This window comes from Cebus imitator, unplaced genomic scaffold (genome assembly GCF_001604975.1).
Source record: "Cebus imitator isolate Cc_AM_T3 unplaced genomic scaffold, Cebus_imitator-1.0 Scaffold11, whole genome shotgun sequence".
NCBI classification, from domain to species: domain Eukaryota; kingdom Metazoa; phylum Chordata; class Mammalia; order Primates; family Cebidae; genus Cebus; species Cebus imitator.
Window position 1 is genome coordinate 3,371,421 of NW_016107326.1, and position 21,351 is coordinate 3,392,771.

General features: G+C 38.1%; 1 protein-coding gene across 11 annotated transcripts in view; it reads left to right on the top strand.

Moving 5' to 3' along the window:
* Positions 1 to 21,351, top strand: part of TENM3 (teneurin transmembrane protein 3) — a 470,445-nt gene that overhangs the window by 269,487 nt on the left and 179,607 nt on the right. For all 11 annotated transcript variants that reach the window (XM_017549242.2, XM_017549257.2, XM_017549269.2 and 8 more), the window contains one exon: positions 8,741 to 8,978. In XM_017549242.2, the coding sequence (XP_017404731.1) occupies positions 8,741 to 8,978 (238 nt within the window). The remainder of the gene's footprint in view (positions 1 to 8,740; positions 8,979 to 21,351) is intronic.

Sequence of the window (21,351 nt, forward strand, 5' to 3'; positions counted from 1 at the left end):
TGGAGGTTGCAGTGAGCCGAGATTGCACCGCTACACTCCAGCCTGGGCCACAGAGCAAGACTCTGTCTCAAAAAAGAAAAAATTCATATGATAGTAAAATATACAGAAACAAAAAGAGTTTTAAACAATTTTTTGTGGTGACTTGTTTTTAAGAAAGAGGTCAATTTTGAAGAAGACTTAAGTTTTGTTTGAGACAAGAGAAAGTAAAGATATAGCCAGGAAGTGATGTGAAAATGAATTTTAGGATACAGAAATGAAGACTTCAATCCCATCCTTTTCTAATCATCCGTTAAGTATGTTTGGCTCCTTTTAAATGTTTGTCAAGTTGAACAATTGAAAAGGAGCTGACAGAATCTGGTTTACTACCTTTAGGGTCATTCTTCAAGGATCGGAAGAAATAACCAAAGACTGAATCAAATCTTCACATTCTCCTTTTCTTTTGAGAGTCCAGTATACCTTCTATTGTAGGCAACGTGGCAACCTAGATTACCTGACAACTCCCTTGCTATGTAAAACAATATGTGTATCATATTGTGAACTCTTTGAGGACCAAGACCAGGGCATATTCATCTATTCCACTTGCTATCATTATTATTCAGGAGAAAGGAAGCCACATGCTGATGAATGAATGCTCATTAGGTGTTTTGTATAACGGTGCTTCCAGGATCTCTCACAGTTTTGTGAAATTAAAACTGTTTCTGTTTTCTCTGTCTCTCTGTCTGTCTACCTCCACCCAGTTTCTGTCTGCCCCTGTCTGCCTTCCTTCTTCTATCTCTCCATCTTCCTTTCTCCGTCCCTGCATGCCTCCATTTGTCTTTTGATGACTGACTTTACTCAAACTGCTGTTATTCTAAAGAGGCATCGCTGTCCGCCCTTAGTATCCATGTCCCTTCCAGATCAGGGTATTTGTTCCCTGAGGACCTGGGGAGCCAGGCTACATGGAGATCCAGGGAAGGAGGGGAAGGAGAGCAGGGTGAAGGAAGTGGGTGGGGCAGAGCTGTTGGAGTCACTGCAGTGACACCTTTCCCACTGTGCACACCTGCTGAAAGCGAGTGCCGGCCCATTCTCCTCCTTTCCTCTCATCTCACACTCACCTTTTACTTCGTCCCACATGAACAGAGCACACACATACGAATGCAGACATACACTCACACAAAGATACTTTTATCTCACAGCAGGCATTATTTTCTTTCCCAGCTTTCCTGTCTGAAAGTCCATTTCCACTCTGCTCCCCGAAGACCACAGCCCAAGGCCGTAAACCAGGAAGGAGCTGGAGCTGAGTTGCACATAGCAGTGTGGGAGCTGCCAGCAGTAGCTTTTAGTCTAAAAAACAAAAATGAAGCCAGATATGCATTTTTTTTTTCTTGGCATGATTCTGTGGTCATACTAGCTAGGAAAAAGGAAAAGGTTACTAAGCCTAACTTCATGACTGTGAGATCAAATTCCTTCCTGTGTGGGAACTGGCAAGAGATTAGTTTTTTATTCTTATCACATGTCCTTTTTGCATATTTTTAATTTTTATTTTTTTGTAGAGTCAGGGTCTTGCTATGTTGCTCAGGCTTGTCCTGAACTTCGGGCCTCATATAATTTTCCTGCATCAGCCTCCCCAGTGATAGGATTATAGGCATGAACCACTGAGCCTGGCCCTATGACATTTCTGATTGTAATTTTCCTACCTCTTAAAGCAAACACTTTTTTGTCTCTACAAAAAAAATTATAAATTAGCTGGGCATGGTGGCATACAGCTATAGTCTCAGCTACTCAGGAAGCTGAGATGGATGGATCGCTTGACCCCAGGGGTCTGAAGCTATGGTGAGCTCCAATTGCACCACTGCACTTCAGCCTGGGCAACACAGCAAGACCTGACAATTAATTAATTAATTAATTAAGCAAACATATTTCCTCTTCAGATGTTTTTGCTTGTGTGTTTTTACTTCTGGTGACCATGGTATTAGTTACTGACAAGGCTCTTCAGTTACTTTATTTTTCCTCATGATGTTCTGCCCTTGTTTCTTCCCTGTTGTTTGTTGTTGTTTTTTCTTCCAAGACAGAGTCTTGCTGTTTTGTCCAGACTGGAGTGCAGTGGTATGATCTCAGCTCACTGTGACCTCCACCTCCTGGGTTCAAGCAGTTCTGTCTCAGCCTCCTGAGTAGCTGGGATTACAGGTGCACACCACCATGCCCAGCTAAATTTTGTATTCAGTAAAGATGGGGTTTCACCATGTTGGCCAGGCAGATCTCGAACTCCTGACCTCATGATCCTCCTGCCTCAGCCTCCCAAAGTGCTGGGATTGCAGGCATGAGCCACCACACCCAGCCTCTTCCCTGTTCATAATCACAGTTTCCAGCTAGGTGTGCACTGCACTCCAGCCTGGTCTGCGGGAGCAAGACTCCATCTCAAAAATAAAATAAAAATTAAAAATCAATCATAGTTTCCATTTGACACTTACTTTTACATCAGGCACTATGTTTTTTTACATTCTTTAAACAAGCACTGTCAAAGTGAGGCTCAGAGAGATTAAGTAATTTATGTAAGAAAATATCCCATGGAAAGTAAATATCCCATATTCATTGTCATGTGTCTCAATGGCACCTCTCACCTCTCATAACAGCGGAGTTGCTATCTAGGGAGTGACCAGCAGTTTCTCTTCTCCATTCAGAGTTCCATGAATAAGCCTCACATTTGCTTGGAATTGGGGGCCTGTAAGCTGCTTACACTGGGATCTGCCCTCTGTCCAATAGCTCCTAGCATTTTCCTGGTATGGTAGTCAACCTACTTTATTTAGTGTACACCATGATTCAGGTTCTTAACCCATGCTAGCAAGTCTAACATGGGAACAGACTGCCTTAAATGGCGCTGTTGAAGAGCTAAGTTCTTTGATGGTAAAGGGAGGAGCAGAATGACTGCAGTCTTCACTATATCACTATCTAATTGCTATGATTAATGTGAGTTTTCAAAAAACATCTTATATAAATTTCATTCAACATATTAAAAACCTGCAACTGTTTTACAAAAAGTCTGATACTAATTTCATTCAACATATTAAATAAAAACATGCAACTGAAGTTATAGGAGCAATAAGGACCTTGATAAAGGAAAGGCAGGTGGAAAGAAAGACTGAACTTTATAACAAAGGCGCTGGTTGGGTATGATGCGTGATTTCTCATGACCATCGTACCAAGAATATAATTTTCAAAAAGGTATAGAGGAATATTTTGAAAAAATAATCTATACCTTTTCTAAAATATCCAGAGCATTGCTAATCATAAGCTTAAAAAATTAATTAAAGGAAAACTTTATATTTGGTAAAATGTAATTTTTTAGATTAGTATATCTTATATTTTATATATTGTATACTTTATATAATCTTTATATTATTCACATATCTTAAAAGGTAAATTTAAAATATCAGAACATTTGTTAAAGTTCCAAAGAAATATTCCTAAAATCCAGCCTTTGGGGTGGGTGGCATGGTTCCTTGCTTGAATGAGATGACCCCTTAAGGTGCTATTGTTATTTAAATGTCGTCAATCAATCAGCATATTCTTGGGAGTCCCTGAAGTACAGTGCTTAGTGAAAGTACCAGAAAATCCAAAGAAATTTAAGTTAGAGTCCTTTGAGGATCTAAGAGTTAAGTTGGGGAAATACAACGTATTTACAAATTACCTTATAGTTAAACGCAGTATGGACAAGCTCAACTTTTTACTACTTCCCCACTCTCTCATTGAATTCTTCACACTTAGTCATTCTATTTTGTATTTATTTATTGAGTTTATTTATTGTCTATCCTTGTGTGGTCCTTGGAGCTCAAAGGTGAATCGCATGTGAATCCTGCCCGTGGGGCGCTGAGCAGGGAACATGAGCTCTACAGCATTAAATCTAGCGCAGAGGAAAGCGAATAGAGCCATGAAAAGGGGACAGATGAAATAAGGAGACTCAAAGGAGAGATAAATGGTTTCTACCTGGAGAAAACAGAGGTGGCGTCACCTTTCTTAGATCTTGAAGTAATTTGGATTTGGAGATAGAAAGATGGAGGAAAATGTCTTTCCAGAAAGAAGCAACTGTGCCTAAGTGGAAAGGTGTGAGGCATGGAGTGGCTCCAGCAGGCTTGGCTAGAACAAGGGATATGTGAAGAGAATACACGAGGAGAGTTTGCAAAAACATATTTTAGGATATCCGTGACCAAATACAACATTCAGCTTTAGAGTTCATTTTAAGTTGGATAGGTACTAGAAAACCATTTGGAGTTTTCTCAGAGTAAATCCACATGTTCAGAGGTATATTGCAGGAATATTAAACTTGGTGACTATGTGAGGTCTGACTGTCCCATCTATAACTCAAAGTCATTATATCCAGAACGTTTTTTCTATCTATATACCCATGAATTTGTCGAAAGTGAAAGGAAGCAGTGGCTGTTGTGGTTGTTCCTGTGTGGATCTGCCCAGCTGTGTTAGATTCTTAAACACTTTTGTAGTCTCCAAGTCTAGACCCTATTCTTTTTCCTTGTGACCATTTTGAACCTTGGTCATAAAAACTTCCCTGGATATTCAATTGTGCTTCATGTGAGGACTTAAAAAGAGCGAAGTACAGTGCCCGTAATCTCAGTACTTTGGGAGGCCACAGCGGGAGGATTGCCTGAGCCCAGGAGTTCAAGACTGGCCTGGGAAACAGAGGGAAACCCCATCTCTACAAAATTATATTTTAAAAAATTAGCCAGATGTGGTGGCACATGTCTATAGTTGCAGCTACTGAGGCAGGAGGATCACTTGAGGTGGGAGGTCGAGGCTGCAGTGAACTGTAGTCACACCACTGCACTCCAGCCCAGAGAACAGAGCAAGACCTTGTCTGAAAAAAAAAAAAAAAAGAAAAAAAAAAAAAAAGAAAAGCAACTTAAAATGTTCTCTCTATTTTCAGTAACAGAAATAATGTGAAAAATAGTAATGTTTTTTCATGAGCAAACTTTTTGATCTTAAAAATACTGTGAATCATACAACTGATCTTGTTTCCCTCTTTGTGTTGGCAAGTAGATTATTTAAAGCCAGATTTGTGTTCCTTTTTGAAAATGTATGGTACTATACGGTAGGCATTTTGTCCACTAACCTGAAATCTGGCTTTATCATATCTTTCCCACTTTTATTTTTACTGTATTCTATCTTTGTTTTTGGCAGTATTGAACTTTATCTTATTATACTTGGTATACTTATTCTATCTTGAGTAAATTGGTACAGATAAATACATACTCCAACTACTTCTTATGTTTTCTAAGCCCAAATCTGTAGACCTAGCATTGACCCTAACTGAATCCTTGGATTTAGCTTCTGTTTGTGGTCTGCTGCAGAATTTAAATTTCTGGCCAGGCCAGGCGCAGTGGCTCATGCCTGTAATCCCAGCACCTTCAGAGGCCAAAGTGGGAGGATCACTTGAACCCAGGAATTCGAGACCAGTCTGGGCAACATAGTGAGACCTCATCTCTACAAAAAATTTAAAAATTAACCAGTGAGACGGGTCACTCTTGTGGTCCCAGCTACTCAGGAAGCTGAGGTGGGAAGATCTTCTTGAGCCTGGGAGGCCAAGGCTGCAGTGAGCTGTGATTATGTCACTGTACTCCAGCCTGGTCAACAGAGCAAAACCCTGGCTCAATAAATAAATAATAATTTTAAAATTTCTGGCCATCCACCCTATGTCATTCAGACTTTGCATGTATTCTCTTCCACCAAATTTTAGATTGAACCTAGCTTTCATCACCTAGACTCGTTTTATTGGTAGGCCTCCTGATTGTGTAGTCAACTCAAGAGGTGCCAGTTAACACAGCACACTGCTGCACTGGCCTGGGTAGACCATTGGCAAGAGCGTGGATCCTTGCTGTATGGTGTCTTGTACACTGTAAGTTCTCAGAAGACATTTGCAAAATGAAGACATATACCTAGGGAAAGCCACAGCAGCATATTTTTGCCTTAATGGAAGTTTTTCCCAGTGGTTATGTTTTTATTTATTTTAGGAATAAGAATTCTAAATTCAACACATTGAAACATGATGATAATGGATCTTAAAATCATTTCACTTTCAGTAACAGTGTTCGTGTCCATAATGCTTTATTTTACCGTTTACACAGTGCTTTCATCTATGACTGACTTAGCAGATTCCTGGAACATAAAGGCTAGAAAATGTATTTGGGATGAATGGCTAAGTGCATGATGAATAAATGAATGAGTGGGTGCATTTTATTGAATCCTTAAATTGCACTAAGACTCTGATGGGGCAATAATATTTCTCATATTACAGGTGAGAAAACTGAGGTTTACTATCATGATGTCTGACAGAATCAGGACTTAAATTTATAATTACAACTTCTAATGTTCTGCTCTTTACATAGTGTATTATCTAATATATAATTTCTTCTATATAACATGGCGCCATGGAGTCATCTGACCCATACCTCTGCTTCTTTTTAGGCAGAATCTTGTTACTTTCTGCTTGGAAACATTTCTCCCTGTTCTCTCTTTGTTCCTATTCCATTGACACCAACCTAGTCTAGGCTATCATAACTATAGCTTGTTTCGGATGTGCTATCAGCAGCTTCTTGAAATATACCTTAAAGACATTCGCCGGGCACAGTGGCTTACACCTGTAATCCCAGCACTTTGGGAGGCCAAGGCGGGTGGATCACGAGGTCAACAGATGTAGACCATCCTGGTCAACATGGTAAAACCCCATCTCTACTGAAAATACAAAAAATTAGCTGGGCATGGTGGCACATGCCTGTAATCCCAACTACTCAGGAGGCTGAGGCAGGAGAATTGCCTGAACCCAGGAAGCGGAGGTTGCGGTGAGCCGAGATTGCGCCATTGCACTCCAGCCTGGGTAACAAGAGCGAAACTCCGTCTCAAAAAAAAAAAAAAAGAAAAGAAAAGAAAAAGATATCCATAGAGATTCTAGGCATATACACTGATGCTAAGGAAGATAACTCTGATTAATTATACGAAACCTGAATAATAAATCTTTTATGAATTTTAAACTGTTAAGTTTCTTTTTTTCTAACACAATGACAACTGTATGTGCCTTTCCCTCAAAAGCATATTTCAGTCTGAGATTTAGACAATCAATGTTTCATGAACATGAAAGCAATAAACCAAGAAGGATTTCTGCAGTTTCTGGTATGGGAAATTTCAAGAATAGAGGCTCTTTCTATTGAAGAATAGAGGCTTTTTTAAAGAATGGAGAGTTTCTGTTCTTGAAGTTCCCTCATATCAGAAACTGCAAGGAAGTAGCAATATTTTCATATATTTAAGTATTATCTCTGCCTCTCATTACAAGAGTGAGAAATTATTCATTGTTAAATCATATGCTATGGAATGTTAGGGACGATTAGAAACATGTAATATTACTGATGTTATATGCTATGAGAGGAGTTATTTTTATCATTGTACCCTGTAAAGAAGTTTGATAATATATATTAAAACAATTACATATTATGTATTCGTTTCATGCAGCTTGAGTTACAATGTTAAACTGTGTTATTTGGCTTAACAATCACTGCTGGAGTTCACATTGTAGATGAAAGGTAGTCCTTGTGTTTCTTATTCTCTTTTAATACGTGCATTTATATTAATAGCATGATTTAATACATCACTTTAAAAATATATTGCATTTTGAACTGCATTTAGTCAAAAATTGACATCTTATATGTGTGGAACCATAATCAGTTCAGCATTAAATTAAGGAGTCATCTATCTGTTTGGCAAAATGTAGTCTTTGTAAATTCTAGCATGTCCAGAGCTAGGTAATGAGATGGAATAGTAGGTCTCAGATGTTACATTAATTTGTGAATTTTGACTTATGACTTACAAGCTTCACGGAATTTTTTAGCAGTTATGACACAGCATAGTGTTTATGTTTTGAAGTTGCCAGGCTCTTTATGATTCTTGTTTAAAACAAAAATATTTGTACCACTGACATAGTGGCATGAGTCTATCTGGTCACCTATGACTTACTTTAGAATGTAGTTATACTGCATACTGTGAAATTGGAAAATCTGTTCTGTGTGTGTTCTAATGGATGTGACGGTCATTAAGTATATGAGTCTTCTGACGTTGTAATCAGATGTGATTCAGTCTGTTAAGTACCCATGAAACAACATCTGCTTCACAGAGTGACCTTCTGCTAAAGAATACTTAGCATCTATTAGTAGATCACAGTGCAGATCTGCCTTATTTGAAATGCACTAAACTAGAGTAGTCTACTGCTGTTTAGCAACTAGCTTGTAATAATTTATTGCAGTTAAATAAAGCTTAAAAAAACTCCATTAAATAATTATAGGGATTATATGCATTTCAAAAACCTTTGTGTTCTACTGAAATTACCCATTAATTTCAGGGTTGGTTTGTTAAAAAAAAAAAGCTGAAATCTAAAGGCACATTAGGGGAGCTGTCAGATGCTGTTTTCTGTAGGTGTTAATAAAACCAGATGAAAAAAAATCTGAAACAAATTAAAACCAAAAGCAATTTTGCCATCTGTTGTATATTAATTAGAACTTTGTGTATCAAGGGTAAACTTGCTCTTAGAGAATGTCACTGAACACCCGCTTAATAGAATAATATGCAAATTTATTAGGTTATGGATTTATGTGCAGTTTTTAATTCTAATTCATTTGCAGTGGATCCCCAAGAAATTGGTAGTGTGTATATACATAGATACATATATGTATGTAATGCATTTTCTTTGCTTTTTTTTTTTTTTCAGAGCAACCTGCAAACAATCAAGGCCAGTCTACCCTGCAGCCCTTGCCGCCTTCCCATAAGCAGCCCTCTGCACAGCACCATCCATCCATCACTTCTCTCAACAGAAACTCCCTGACCAATAGAAGGAACCAGAGTCCGGCCCCGCCGGCTGCTTTGCCCGCCGAGCTGCAAACCACACCCGAGTCCGTCCAGCTGCAGGACAGCTGGGTCCTTGGCAGTAATGTACCACTGGAAAGCAGGTAACATCTAAAATTTAAAATTAAGCTAGCCCAACCCTTTTCTCACCAAGAGGAATTTACTATGCTTATATATTCTGGTGTGGTATTTTGGGATTTTGTTGTTGTTTTTATGGGTCTTTTTTTTTGGCTTCTCTAAGAAGCAATTCCAGATTGTTGTTATTTTTTTAGTTCCTGTGTCAGTGAACGTGGCCATTCTTTTTACATATTTTGTTCCCTAGAAGAGATAAGAATAAATTATTTCAGTGAAACTCTTCCTTACCACTGTTTTTATTTTTTCTTATCTTCAAATTATCAGGCATGTGGAGAAAAGGACAGAGGTGTGACATGTTATTCTCAGTTGCATGTAGCTTGATTCAGTGGAATGTCTAGCATCTTCTTGGTTCTAGAGTTCTGTACTTTCTCAGACTATACTTCGTTCATTACATCATGTAATCATAGCCAAGCCCCAAGTATAACACTTAGGCACAAATCAGATGACAATTTGTTAAGGATATTTTAGTTTCTTACAGGACAAAGGCGACAGGACCTACTCTCTGAAGTTCCTTGCAGGATTATTTCCTAAGACAATCCATTCATCCTTACACAGTTCTGCTAGGAAATTTTTCCTTACAAAGAGCTGAAATCTCTATCTCTGAAACTCCTATCCTCTGACTGTAATCATACAATTATCGGTCTGTAACTATGCAAAATAATTTTGCCCTCATTCAGAGCTGATGGCCCATGGACTTCTCAGTCTTCTATAGGCTTCAGCAGTTTAATGGTCCGTCTCTGTACACATAGCAGTGTTTCAGTGAGGTTCAAAGTTATGACTTCTTGCAGAGGCTGGCTGACAGGTGGTAATCAGCTCATACAAAAGTGTAGATGAGCAAAAGCTGTTTTGAGCTAATCCACGTCATTATTCAGGATCTCCTGGCATGTAAAATTCTGCCTCCTTTCTTTGGACAGAACCTTAACAGTCACTGTCTCCTTTGTAATTATGTATTGCACAACCAAGAGCGGTGTCTTACCTTATTGGTCTTCTGATGGCAGCTTTGCAGCAAGGTTCCCCCAACATTCCTCTTACCGTTTATTTCTTCTTTTCCCTAAGGTTTCCATTAGGCTCAAAGAAAAAGAGTTATCACCGTAGAAAAGCCAGAAAATAACAGAGCTCTGGACCCCTTGAGAGACTGTCCCCCAAAATGCCCTGCCCTACAGCTTATGGTTAACATTAGGAAATAAATTACCTTCTAGGTGAAGAAACTGTCTCACAATGAATAAATTGCTGTTTCTCACCATTTGGTATATGATCTCAACCCATTCTGCCTTGAGGATGAGCTAGCAGGAGGTCCTCACAGTTGGTTGTCAACAATAAAAGTATTCCTGTCTTTTCCTTTACTCTTGACCTAAGAAGAAGGTCCTAAAGAACTCTTATCTTTTTATCCAATATCAGCCACATGTAGTTGAGTTTTATTGTTTCTTTTGTATTATTGAACATTCTTCTGGGAGAAATTAGGAACAGAAAGAACAGGAAAAATAGGCAAACAGCCGATTTCTCTTCACTTAAGACACAGAGTCATGTATTCAGATTTTTTTTTCCCCTAAGGTTATTAGCACAGAGCTAAATTTACCCAGTGTAATTAATTAGCACACACTGAACAACTAATCAACACTGATTCACTATTGTCATTTGGAAAAATTTTATTAGGAAAAAAGTAATTTTCCAGTTGAGTCATCAAATCGAATATGGATAATTGCATTGTAGTTGACAATAATTGTCTTGACAAATATTTGTGAAATATATCAAGTTAAATCCTCAGAAACGTGTTTAATTTAAGTCATGTTATATTATAAAACACAAAAGCCTAAAAACTATCAATAGAAGAGTTAGCATTCCATGAAACCATGTCTTAACGGTGAATTTGGAATAATTTTGAGAACAGTTAAGATGTGTTCTTGTTATTTGTCTTAATGCACTGGAAATTTTGATTGATGAGACTTTAAAGAAAGAAAGTAGTTGGTTAGAAGAAAATCCACTGTAGCCATATGTGAAATTGTAGCTGATTTCTCCATATTCAGGTCATATTAGAAATCACTCCCAGGGTGAGTAGTTAGTGAGATTTTCTTCCATTTCAAAGTAATGCCATTAATGAATCATTAATGGAATTGATATTACATAGTTTTGTGAATTAACATGGGGAGGAAGTCACCGAGCTGATAAGATCTCACTGATAAATGTACAGAATAATTACTCTAAAAAAATTGCTGCTATGCTAATAAATTTTAATCTGCAGTATAGTTTTGTTGTTTTCTCGTTATCCAGAGTTCACCTTACAGTGTTGCTAATCAAAAGAAATGATATTTCCACTTGCAGTACTCAGTGAGTCATCCTAAGCAGTGATGTGAAAATCTCACACTGTACTGACATAGTACTACTGTGGTTTCTTTAATAGTCTCACTTGGTTGGAACTCTGGAGGTGAAGAACCAGTCTTATTTATCATTGATTTTTCCTTTTTTAGTTAAGGTTCCCTATTGAGTATGATTCTCAGACTCAGTTTCAGCTGTATTAACAACTTCATCCAAACTTGCGTCTGCCTTTAACTATATTTTAATCTAGTGTATTGTTTCATCTCTGGCAATTATTTCAATTTAAATATATACTGATTTTGCTAATTTTCACCTTTTCTGAAACTGCTACTTAAAGGTTATAAGCTGTGAAGTATAAAATTCAGTTATGTACAAATAAGAATCTATATATTTTTCTCTTAATTTCCCCCCTTTTCTCTTTTCAGCACAAATTGATAGTAATTGGTTACAAAATGGCATGTAATAACACTTGAAAATCTCAGTGATTTGTAGACTTACAGTTTATGTGAAATGCTGGAAAAAGCATAAAAGGATTTTCTACCTTGTCCTATATATTTCAGTATAGCTTTCATTTTGATTACTCAAAAGCATTTTTTTTCCAGGCTTCCATAAAAATGTTTATTTCCTTTCTCTAATGAATTTAACATTTGCTCCTGCTGGAGACAATCAATATTATTGTGTACTGTACATTTCTACTCAGTAAATAGGGTAGTTCAGGTCTGTAATTGCCAGTGACTTTCGGGTCTCCTAGAGTCACATTGAGATCCAAAAAGCATTTGCAGTTCATAAGCATCTCCTTATTATTTCATTATTTCCTATTAACAATCAGTCCCTATGTATAACACCAAGTACTTGCTAATAATTTTCCTGAAAATTCCCTTTCTTTGAGCTCACTATTTGTTCTACTTTGGATCGTTCACTTTTAGGGCATTGGAGAGCCTATAGCTCGCCCTTTGTTTATTTTATACTTCAGCTGCTTCAGTCTGTAATAATGGCTGCTACAAGAATACAGAGCAGCTGAGGAAAAGCTTAGAATTGGCCCAGTACAGCAGCAGCACTTAAAGGTATAGTTCAGTAATGCTCATTGAGAGCCCCTGTCCTTCACAACTGTAACGTTAATTGCCTGCAAGTTCCTCATTTATATACATGAATTAAGTAGCTTCGTAGTTACCTATTAGATGTTAACAAAACAGTGCATTTGTACCCATTTAATAAAAGATTTATTAAAGTCTTATTTTATTATGAAGCCTACTTTGGCATTGATAGTTCATTAGTTACGTTCCCATAGCTTTTTACCTTCTAGTTCAGTAATGCCTTGCTAATTATTAATGTATGAAGTTGCATATTAAATTGCCTCTTTATTAGTGCATTTTTAATTTCAATATTGAGATGTCTTGAGCTGCATTAATGTGAGATCAATTGTTAACATAGTTAAAAAAAAAAAAAAGAATACCCAAACAGAACTACTGTTTACTCAACTAAGATATTATACTTTTTTCCCTTTTTGTCTTCTTAAAAATGGTTGTAGGGAAAGTGAAAACAGTCATACAAACAGCGGGTCTGAGTCAGCCTTGCTGACTTGTGTCTGCATCCTATGTGTGGTAGCTTTCCTGCAACAGAGGAAACCGTTCCCAGCTGAAGAATTGTACCTCCACCTACTACTTACTGATAACTACTAGTATTAGTGAGGTAGTAAATAGTGGAATCCTCCATAATTAAAGATACAACTTCAAGTAAACTATGCCTGGGAAAGTAGCCCAGTGACTTAAGTTGACTGACTGTTGCTGATGCCATATGCTTTTGTGAAAGATAGCTTGGGGAGACACAAGGGTGCCTGTGGGGAAAGGGAGTATTCCTGAACGTGGAAAAGAGGTCCAAACATGAAGAACCTAAGGTTACTGAACAAAAATTTCAAAATTGGACCTGGCCCACGCTGGGAAATTCTTAAGTTTCACCATCATNAAAAAAAAAAAAAAAAAAAAAAAAAAAAAACAGTAAAGTCAACTGAAATTATATGCTAAAGAATAGTAAAAAATAACTTGGATTCTAAGTCTCTTAAAATATGGCACCTTTTATAACTTAACAGTATTTCTTAAAAGGACTAGGAAGGGATATTGTTCACTGTGAGAACAGGAAGAAACATGAAGACGCAGTACAATGTACGGGATCTGCTGTGTGCTGTTAATATTTAAGGCGTTTTTCAAGTCCTGGCTAAAAGAACCTTTGTCTCAGAGAGAGGAGGAGAATTGAGGAAGCTGGTGTAAGCATACCTCAGTGCCTAAGCCCTGTGGTGACCATGTAGTTCATTATTAAAGCCAGGACAGTTGCAGAGAAGGGGCAATGTCAGCAGTTACCCTGGAACTGCAGCACAAACTGATCCTGTCCCAGGCAAAGAGGGACGTATGATTACCATACTAAGTTTATTTCCAAGAGTAAAGTCAATTTTTTTTTAGATTTTGGTTTTTTTTTTTTGGTTTTGTTTTGTTTTGTTTTGTTTTGTTTTGTTTTTTGTTTTTGAGATGGATTCTCACTGTGTCGCCAGGCTGGAGTGCAGTGGCGTGATCTTGTCTCATTGCGACCTCCATCTCCCGGTTTCAAGCAATTCTCTTGCTTCAGCCTTCCCAGTAGCTGGGACTACCGGCACATGCCATCACACCCAGCTAATTTTTTGTATTTTTAGTAGAGATGGGGTTTCAACCATGTTGACCAGAATGGTCTCAATCTCTTGACCTCATGATCCGCCCGCCTCAGCCTCCCAAAGTGCTGGGATTACAGGCGTGAGCCACTGCGCCCAGCCAAGTAAAGTTAATTTTAAGTCCACATTTTCTTATGTCTTAGATAAGAATAAGAAATCAAATGAGAAAGGCAGGTTGAATGCAGGAATGGCTCCAGACTTGAACTTTTCTAGTAGTTTCTATTGCTAACTTATAGCAAATACTTAAGCTTTTATTGACCCCTTCACAGAAAAAGCTTCTGTTGGCCTCTAAAATAATACATAAAATATTTGTCTTAATTTTCTTCTCACAATATCAAGAGAACAAGAGGTAGCAGTCCAGGTGCGGCGGCTCACGCCTGTAATCCCAGCACTTTGAGAGACCGAGGCAGACGGATCACCTGAGGTCAGGAGTTCGAGACCAGCCTGGCCAACATGGTGAAACCCCGTCTCTACTAAAAATACAAAAATTAGCTGGACAGGGTGGTAGGTGCCTGTAATCCCAGCTACTTGGGAGGCTGAGGCGAGAGAATCACTTGAACTCAGGAGGCAGAGGTTGCAGTGAGCCAAGATGGCACCGCTACACTCCAACCTGGACAACAGAGTGAGACTCCATCTAGAGAAAAAAAAAAGAGGTAGCATATATTGAAGACAGCATATTGAATGAAATTTTATTTAAGAAGTTCGAAGTCGAATCTGTATTCAGAAAAATGTAAAACAAATGTAAAATGTGGTCTTGAATTTACCCAAAGAATGAACATTCCTTTGTCTCCAACAACATTACAGTTTGGGTTTCCGAAACCATTCTCTTAGACTGAAGTAGAGGCTTCATTCTAAGAAAGTTTGAGATAAAGATTCAAAGATGGTTATTAAGATAAGTGAGAGTAAAAGCATGATTTTTTTTAAATGTGAGATTATTATTAACCACTTATAATGCTGTAGCCTCAACTTGAATGTTCAGTGGGCATCGTGCCAATAATTAAAATGCAAAAGAAGGCTCTAGACCAACAGTAGCTCTAAAATGAAGGTCATTCTCAGGAGTTAGTATTGATATATATTCTAATTAAAACCTAGCGGATATAGTAGGGATACAAATCCCAGTTTAGCATTCTGAGAAAAGCATATGCTTTGGAGACCTGGTTTTTAATCCTGCATCTACCATTTTCACTATCTGTGTAATCATCTCTGCATATTTAAATGTGAGATCAATTTCCAATGCAATAATAATATCTACTCAAAATGATTTATGAATGTGAAATGAAATAATGTGAACAGAGCACCTGGCACATGATAGGTGCTCCATCCATGTTTTTAAAATAATGACCAAATAGTAAACCAACAATTGTGAAGGGCGCCTTACTAGTTAATGCCTTTCGTCATAAAGTAGCTCTCATCTCTCCAAACAATAAGAAAAGCATTTGTCCTAACCAGGATATTTTTGTCTAATTTATCTGTGTGTGTTAGGTAGGCTAAACATAGAATGAAACCATGGTTAATTTTATTAGATTAAAATCTCATGGTTTTCTCACTATTCCTGTCACTTAACAAAAAGTAGGTGGATTTTTGTAGGTAGGAACCCCAAGTCTATTAATTTTGTTCTTGAGAAGAAAAAAAATCTTCAAATAATAATGAAAGGCAACTATTCATATCCTTGAAACATTTAATTAACTAAAGTAATAAATGTTTGGAATGAATCAATAAAAGCCTTGATAGACGCATTGTCTCCCCATCACTCAGAAGTGAGACCCTAGTTTTATTTAAGGTATTGAATGCCTTAGAATCTTTTGTGCATGATAAAGGTACTGTACAATAGAGTGGGAGTGTTATTTTGTTTAATTGGAGTGAGCCAGTTTCTTTTTAATAGCAATTAAGACACCAAGAAAGTATGCCTTAATCATTTGCTGTAGGCCTTAAGTGATACTGAAAGCATAATTTCAATAAATTGCAAATACTATATATTCTGATAATGTTTGGTTTTAGGTAGCCATCATCTATATAAAATATTCACGCATGATCATGTTAATTTTCATGCTACCTATGGAAAGGAATTCTTAATTACTTCTAACACGTTTCGAGTCACATTTTTTGAACATGAACAGTGTAAAAGATAATCAGTGCCTTTACTCTGGTCCTGGTCGGTGATTGTGATTTAGCCATTATCTTCATCTGAAAATGACCTATCATTCTCAAGCAGTACTCTTCCTCTTCAGCAACAGTGTTGTGAGGCTTTTTAAAAATCCTCTGACCGTTCACTAGTATTGTCTGTGAAAGTACCTTTAGTCCACTTTACTTGGTGTGTGTGTATGTATTTGTACATAATGTATGCATATATGTTTTATATGTACTTGACATTATTGCTACCTGATTTTATTTTTTCCTGGAATCAATTTGTATTCAATTTTTAAAAATATTTTATTGATTGATTGATATTTTTTTGAGACAAGGCTTTGCCCTGTCACTCAGGCTGGAGTGCATTGGTGCAATCATGGCTCCCAGCAGTCTTGACCTGCCATCCCAGGTTCAAGCCATCCTTCTGCCTCAGCCTCCTGAGTAGCATGGACTACAGGTGTGGCACGGCACCCAGATAATTTCTTAATTTTTTAATCATTTATTTATTTGTCTACCGACTGCTTGGAGTTTATTTTCCAAATGGCACAAGGTGACAAGTTGCAGGTGTCAGGAGAGCTCGCGTGCCCTGGGACAGTGAGGAAGGCTGTTTCCTTTTTGGTGTTGGCCGTGTTGATGTGAAAGAGCACCCTGCCTGACCGCTTGCTGCGGCCCCCTGGTCTACAGGGTCTGAGGGAGGGTCTCTGGCCCCCTAGCGCCTCTGCAGGCCCTAGCCTGGGCATGACCGCTCAGGTCAGGGCTGGGACCCAGCACTGGCTTTGCTGGACAAGCCATCAGCCTGCCTCCAGGGATGTCCCAGGCCAGGCCACAGGCGGTCCTGCTGCAGGGGACCTAGGAGGCTCCAGGTGCTCTGTGGACCATAAAAATACCGTGGTCATGAAGGAAGCTCACCCACCACTGACCCAGGTCAGCCAGGGGCTCAGGGATGGCTTCCCTGCAGCACTGGGTGCTGCTGCAGGAGCTACTGCTGGAAGTGGAACCCAGTGGTGCAGGTAGTAGCCATGGGTGGCCCCAAGGAAGAGGCTGGAGGAACTGGAGGGGATGGCTCGTGCTCTTGTTTACAGGCTGGTGGGACCTCAGTGGCAACTCTTGGGATGGGGCCTGAGACGCTAGACCAGGAGCCATTTGCAGAGGAGCCTGCAGAGGCCAACTCCACCAAGGAAACGTGCACAGGGTAATTTATTTTAGTTTTTAAAAAAATTTTGTAGAGACTGGTCTGCTGTACAGTCTGCCCACCTCGGCCTCCCAAAGTGCTGGTATTACCGGCATGAGCCACCACGCCCAGCCTTAATTTTAAAACCGTGTTTTCCTCTGGAATTTCATTCTCTGGTTTCATCACCAATTAATATACACCCTGTCAAAGATAATTGCATATCTTTTTCTGCATTCCTTTATTCTTTCCTTGACAGGCTTTTGCCTATTCTTTTTTCTCCACTAATTTCAAACCTCAAATAAAGTCTGTTTTCTATTACACCAGTCTCAGAACGCTTTCTTCTTATACCATAAGATAAAATTCTTGGACATGCAGTTAACCAACTAAGCTTAATAGATTCTATTTGATAGCCCCTCTGATTCTGCCGTAACCTTCCTTAAGCTTTCTTAGCATCTCACCTCATATTCTGAACCACTTGAAATACTGCTACCAGAAATTGTTCCAGTTACATCTCACTGTAATATAATATTGCTACCTTCTGGTCATGGTGTATGGGAAGAAGCGCAGGTTTGGGGACAGGCGGATCTGGATTAAAATCTCAACATCCTGCTAGCTGTGTAACCTTGGGCAGGGTAATTATACATTCTTATCTTGTGTTTCCATAAAATGGGATTGCAATGCTTCACAAAGACTTTATAAGGAGACATTAAAATGTCATGTAAAGTACCTAATGCTTCAGTTCCTTCACTTTTTATTCCTTTCTTATGCTACATGTTTAAAGGAAAAATAATTCATTTCATAACTACAAAGGTAAATGACATCTACCAAGGAAATAGACTTGATGAAAGGCAATGACAGCTACCAAGAACTTAACATGTTAATTAATTTTTGTGACAATTAGGTAGCTTTTTACCTTTGCAGATTTTTTGATAGAATAATCACTAAATTCTCAATTTAGTTGACTTCCTAACAGAGATAAACTAGGAAGTAAATTTTTAAAAGGAAAATTTGTTTTAGAAAAAAAAAACAAATAACTATGATAATATGTAACAGGGATAATACTGGAAAGAAATTATCTGAGATAGTGGTGAGTTAGTAATAATTCACAAAATAAATGCTGAATGCAGTCATTCATTTATTCAGGAGATATTTGTTAGTCTTAAAGTGTACCAGTATGAAAAACTCAAGTTTGTTACAAAGGACCTGTAGATGTTATGCCTACTTTTGAGAAAGATAGACTGTATTCCAGAACAAATTTGAAAATCTTAAAGATTTTCTAATCTGATCAGGTGTGATGGCTCATGCCTGTAATCCTAGCACTTTGGGAGGCTGAGGCAGGAGAATCACTTAAGGCCAGGAGTTCAAGGTCACCCTGGGCAACATAGCAAGACCCCCCTTTGGAAAAAGAAAGAAAACTTAGCCAGGTTTGGTAGCAGGTGCCTATAGTCCCACCTATTTGGGAGGCTGAGGCAGGAGGATCACATGAGCCCAGGAGTTCCAGGCTGCAGTGAGCTGTGATTGCACCACTGCCCTCCAGCCTGGGCAACAAAGTGAGACCCTCTATTTTTTTCTCCCAAAGAGCTGAGATTATACGTATGTGCTACCATGCCAAACTAATCTTGCTTTTTGTTTTTTTGGTTTTTGTTTTTGTTTTTCAGGTAGGGTGTTACTCTGTTTCTCAGGCTGGAATGCAGTGTATGACCACAGCTCTCACTACAGCCTTGATCTCCTGGGTTCAAGCAATCCTCCCACCTCAGCCTCCCAAGTAGCTGAGACCATAGGCACATGCCACTATGCCCAGCTAATTTTTTATTTTTTTGTAGAGACAGGGTCTCTCATTATGTTGAACAGGCTGGTTTGAAACTCCTAGGCTCATGTGACCTTTTCATTTCAGCCTCCCAAATTGTTGTGATTACAGGTGTGAGCCATCACATCTCACCTTATCTTCTTTTTAAGGCCCATTGAGATTTAGTAATTGGCCTGAGGTCACATGACTAGTTAGTGACAATACTCAACTAGGTGATAGGTCTCCAAATATAAGTTCATTACCTCTTCTTCTAGAAACGGTCTCGAAAATTTTCTTTATTGCATCTGACAGGGAAAAAACAAAACCTCAACCCCCAAATATGTGTATTTATTAAATTTTAAATTAGGCACATGTAGCAATAGACTAATCTTGTGCCCTTATGATACACAGATTAAAAATCGAAAGGATGAACTAAAATGAACAATTGTACAGAATTTTATTTCCACTTAATTATTGTTCATTTAATGATGTATTTAATTATTACATATAAATTTACAGTTAAATATGTGAACTTTATTCATTCAATATTAATCATACCATAAATACTTTTCAGTCCTAACAATTATATAAACATTTGTGTTGAAATTTGGCTAATTTTTCTGATGTCTATTCTGATCGTCTGGCAAACTAATCAATAGCTATTACATCTTCACATTTTAAGTAAACAAGAACAAAACCCAGTAAAGTATGAGTTAGCAGACTTTTAAGCAGTTTAGAAAATAAAACATTGCTATAGATGGCATACATTTATTTTACAGCAAAGTCATGTATTGATGGGACTATTTCCAAATGGAAATTTTAATACTATTCTCTCAGAACTAAGAATTTTCTTTAGAGAAGCTGTACTGTCTTTATCATTCTTGAATACTTCCTCTACTTGGAGAGACAGATGATTAATTTGTTTCAAAAATATATTCTTGGTAAGATACTTCTTCTGACAGCCACTTGTCATCATAGACAGGTCAGCAAAATTGAACTCTTCTCCTTTTTTGTATATTTAATTTATTTTTAATGTTTATAATGCTTTGGGTACTTTGCTGTGAGATATCTTGTTAACCTTTATGTGGTTAAAAAAGATTTTCAGACCAGGCACAGTGGCTCATGCCTGTATTCCCAGCATTTTGGGAGGCCAAGGTGGGCAGATCACCTGAGGTCAGGAGTTCGAGACCAGCCTGGCCAACACGTTGAAACCCCATCTCTACTAAAAATACAAAAAATTAGCCACGCGTGGTGACAGACATCTGTAATCCCAGCTACTCAGGAGGCTGAGACAGGGAATCACTTGAACCTGGGAGGCAGAGGTTGCAGTGAGTCAGGAGCACCCCACTGCACTCCAGCGTGGGCAACAGAGTGAGACTTGGTCTCAAAAAAAAAAAAAAATCGAGATCACACCACAACTCATCCCAAAACATTGTGCAGAATATTGTATTTACTTAAACACACACGAGTTTTAGCAGAAAGTAAAAGGTGGCAGCATCCCTGTCAACTCCTCTTCTTCTCTCAGGATCCTCAGGTATTAAAGACCCTTCCAACAGACAGAGTAGTGTAGGTTTCGCTATCTTCTATGCATAAAATATTATAAAAGCTGAATATCTTTCTTATTTTTCGACAGGAGATAAATGCAAGTTTGATATGTAATTAAATAGAGGTTTGAATACCTTCTTATCTCACCAATTTGTTTTGCATGTGAGTTAAGACACATACCTGATATAGAGACTGCATAAATTTGGGGGCCAGAAAGACCTGGCTTTGCCTGCCCCTTCTGACCTTTGACAAATTCAGTAAGTATCAGTTTCCTCTTCTTCAAAAGCAGATTTTTATAATACACACATGCAGACAGACACACACACACACACACACACACCACACACAGTGGGAATTTTGTGAAGTTAAAGTTTGATCATATTTTCTTGGCACATGGTAAATAGATGTAAAAAATTTGAAGCCCTTTCTCTCTTTGAACTGATTGTTTTCTGTCTTGTTTTGTTTTGTCATCCATTTCTTGTTCACTGTCACATACACATCAGATTAGTGACTTACTAGAATGCCTTTAACAACTCTTACCACCGGAAATTCTTTTATTCTTCATAAACTTACATCTGCACCTGAATTATTCTTCATAAACTGACATCTGCACCCGAAATTCTTCTCTTATCTAGCTTACACTTCGTTTCTCATATTTATAGAAAGACCTTTAGAGAAAAATTTTAAGTGTAGATGGCCATCAAT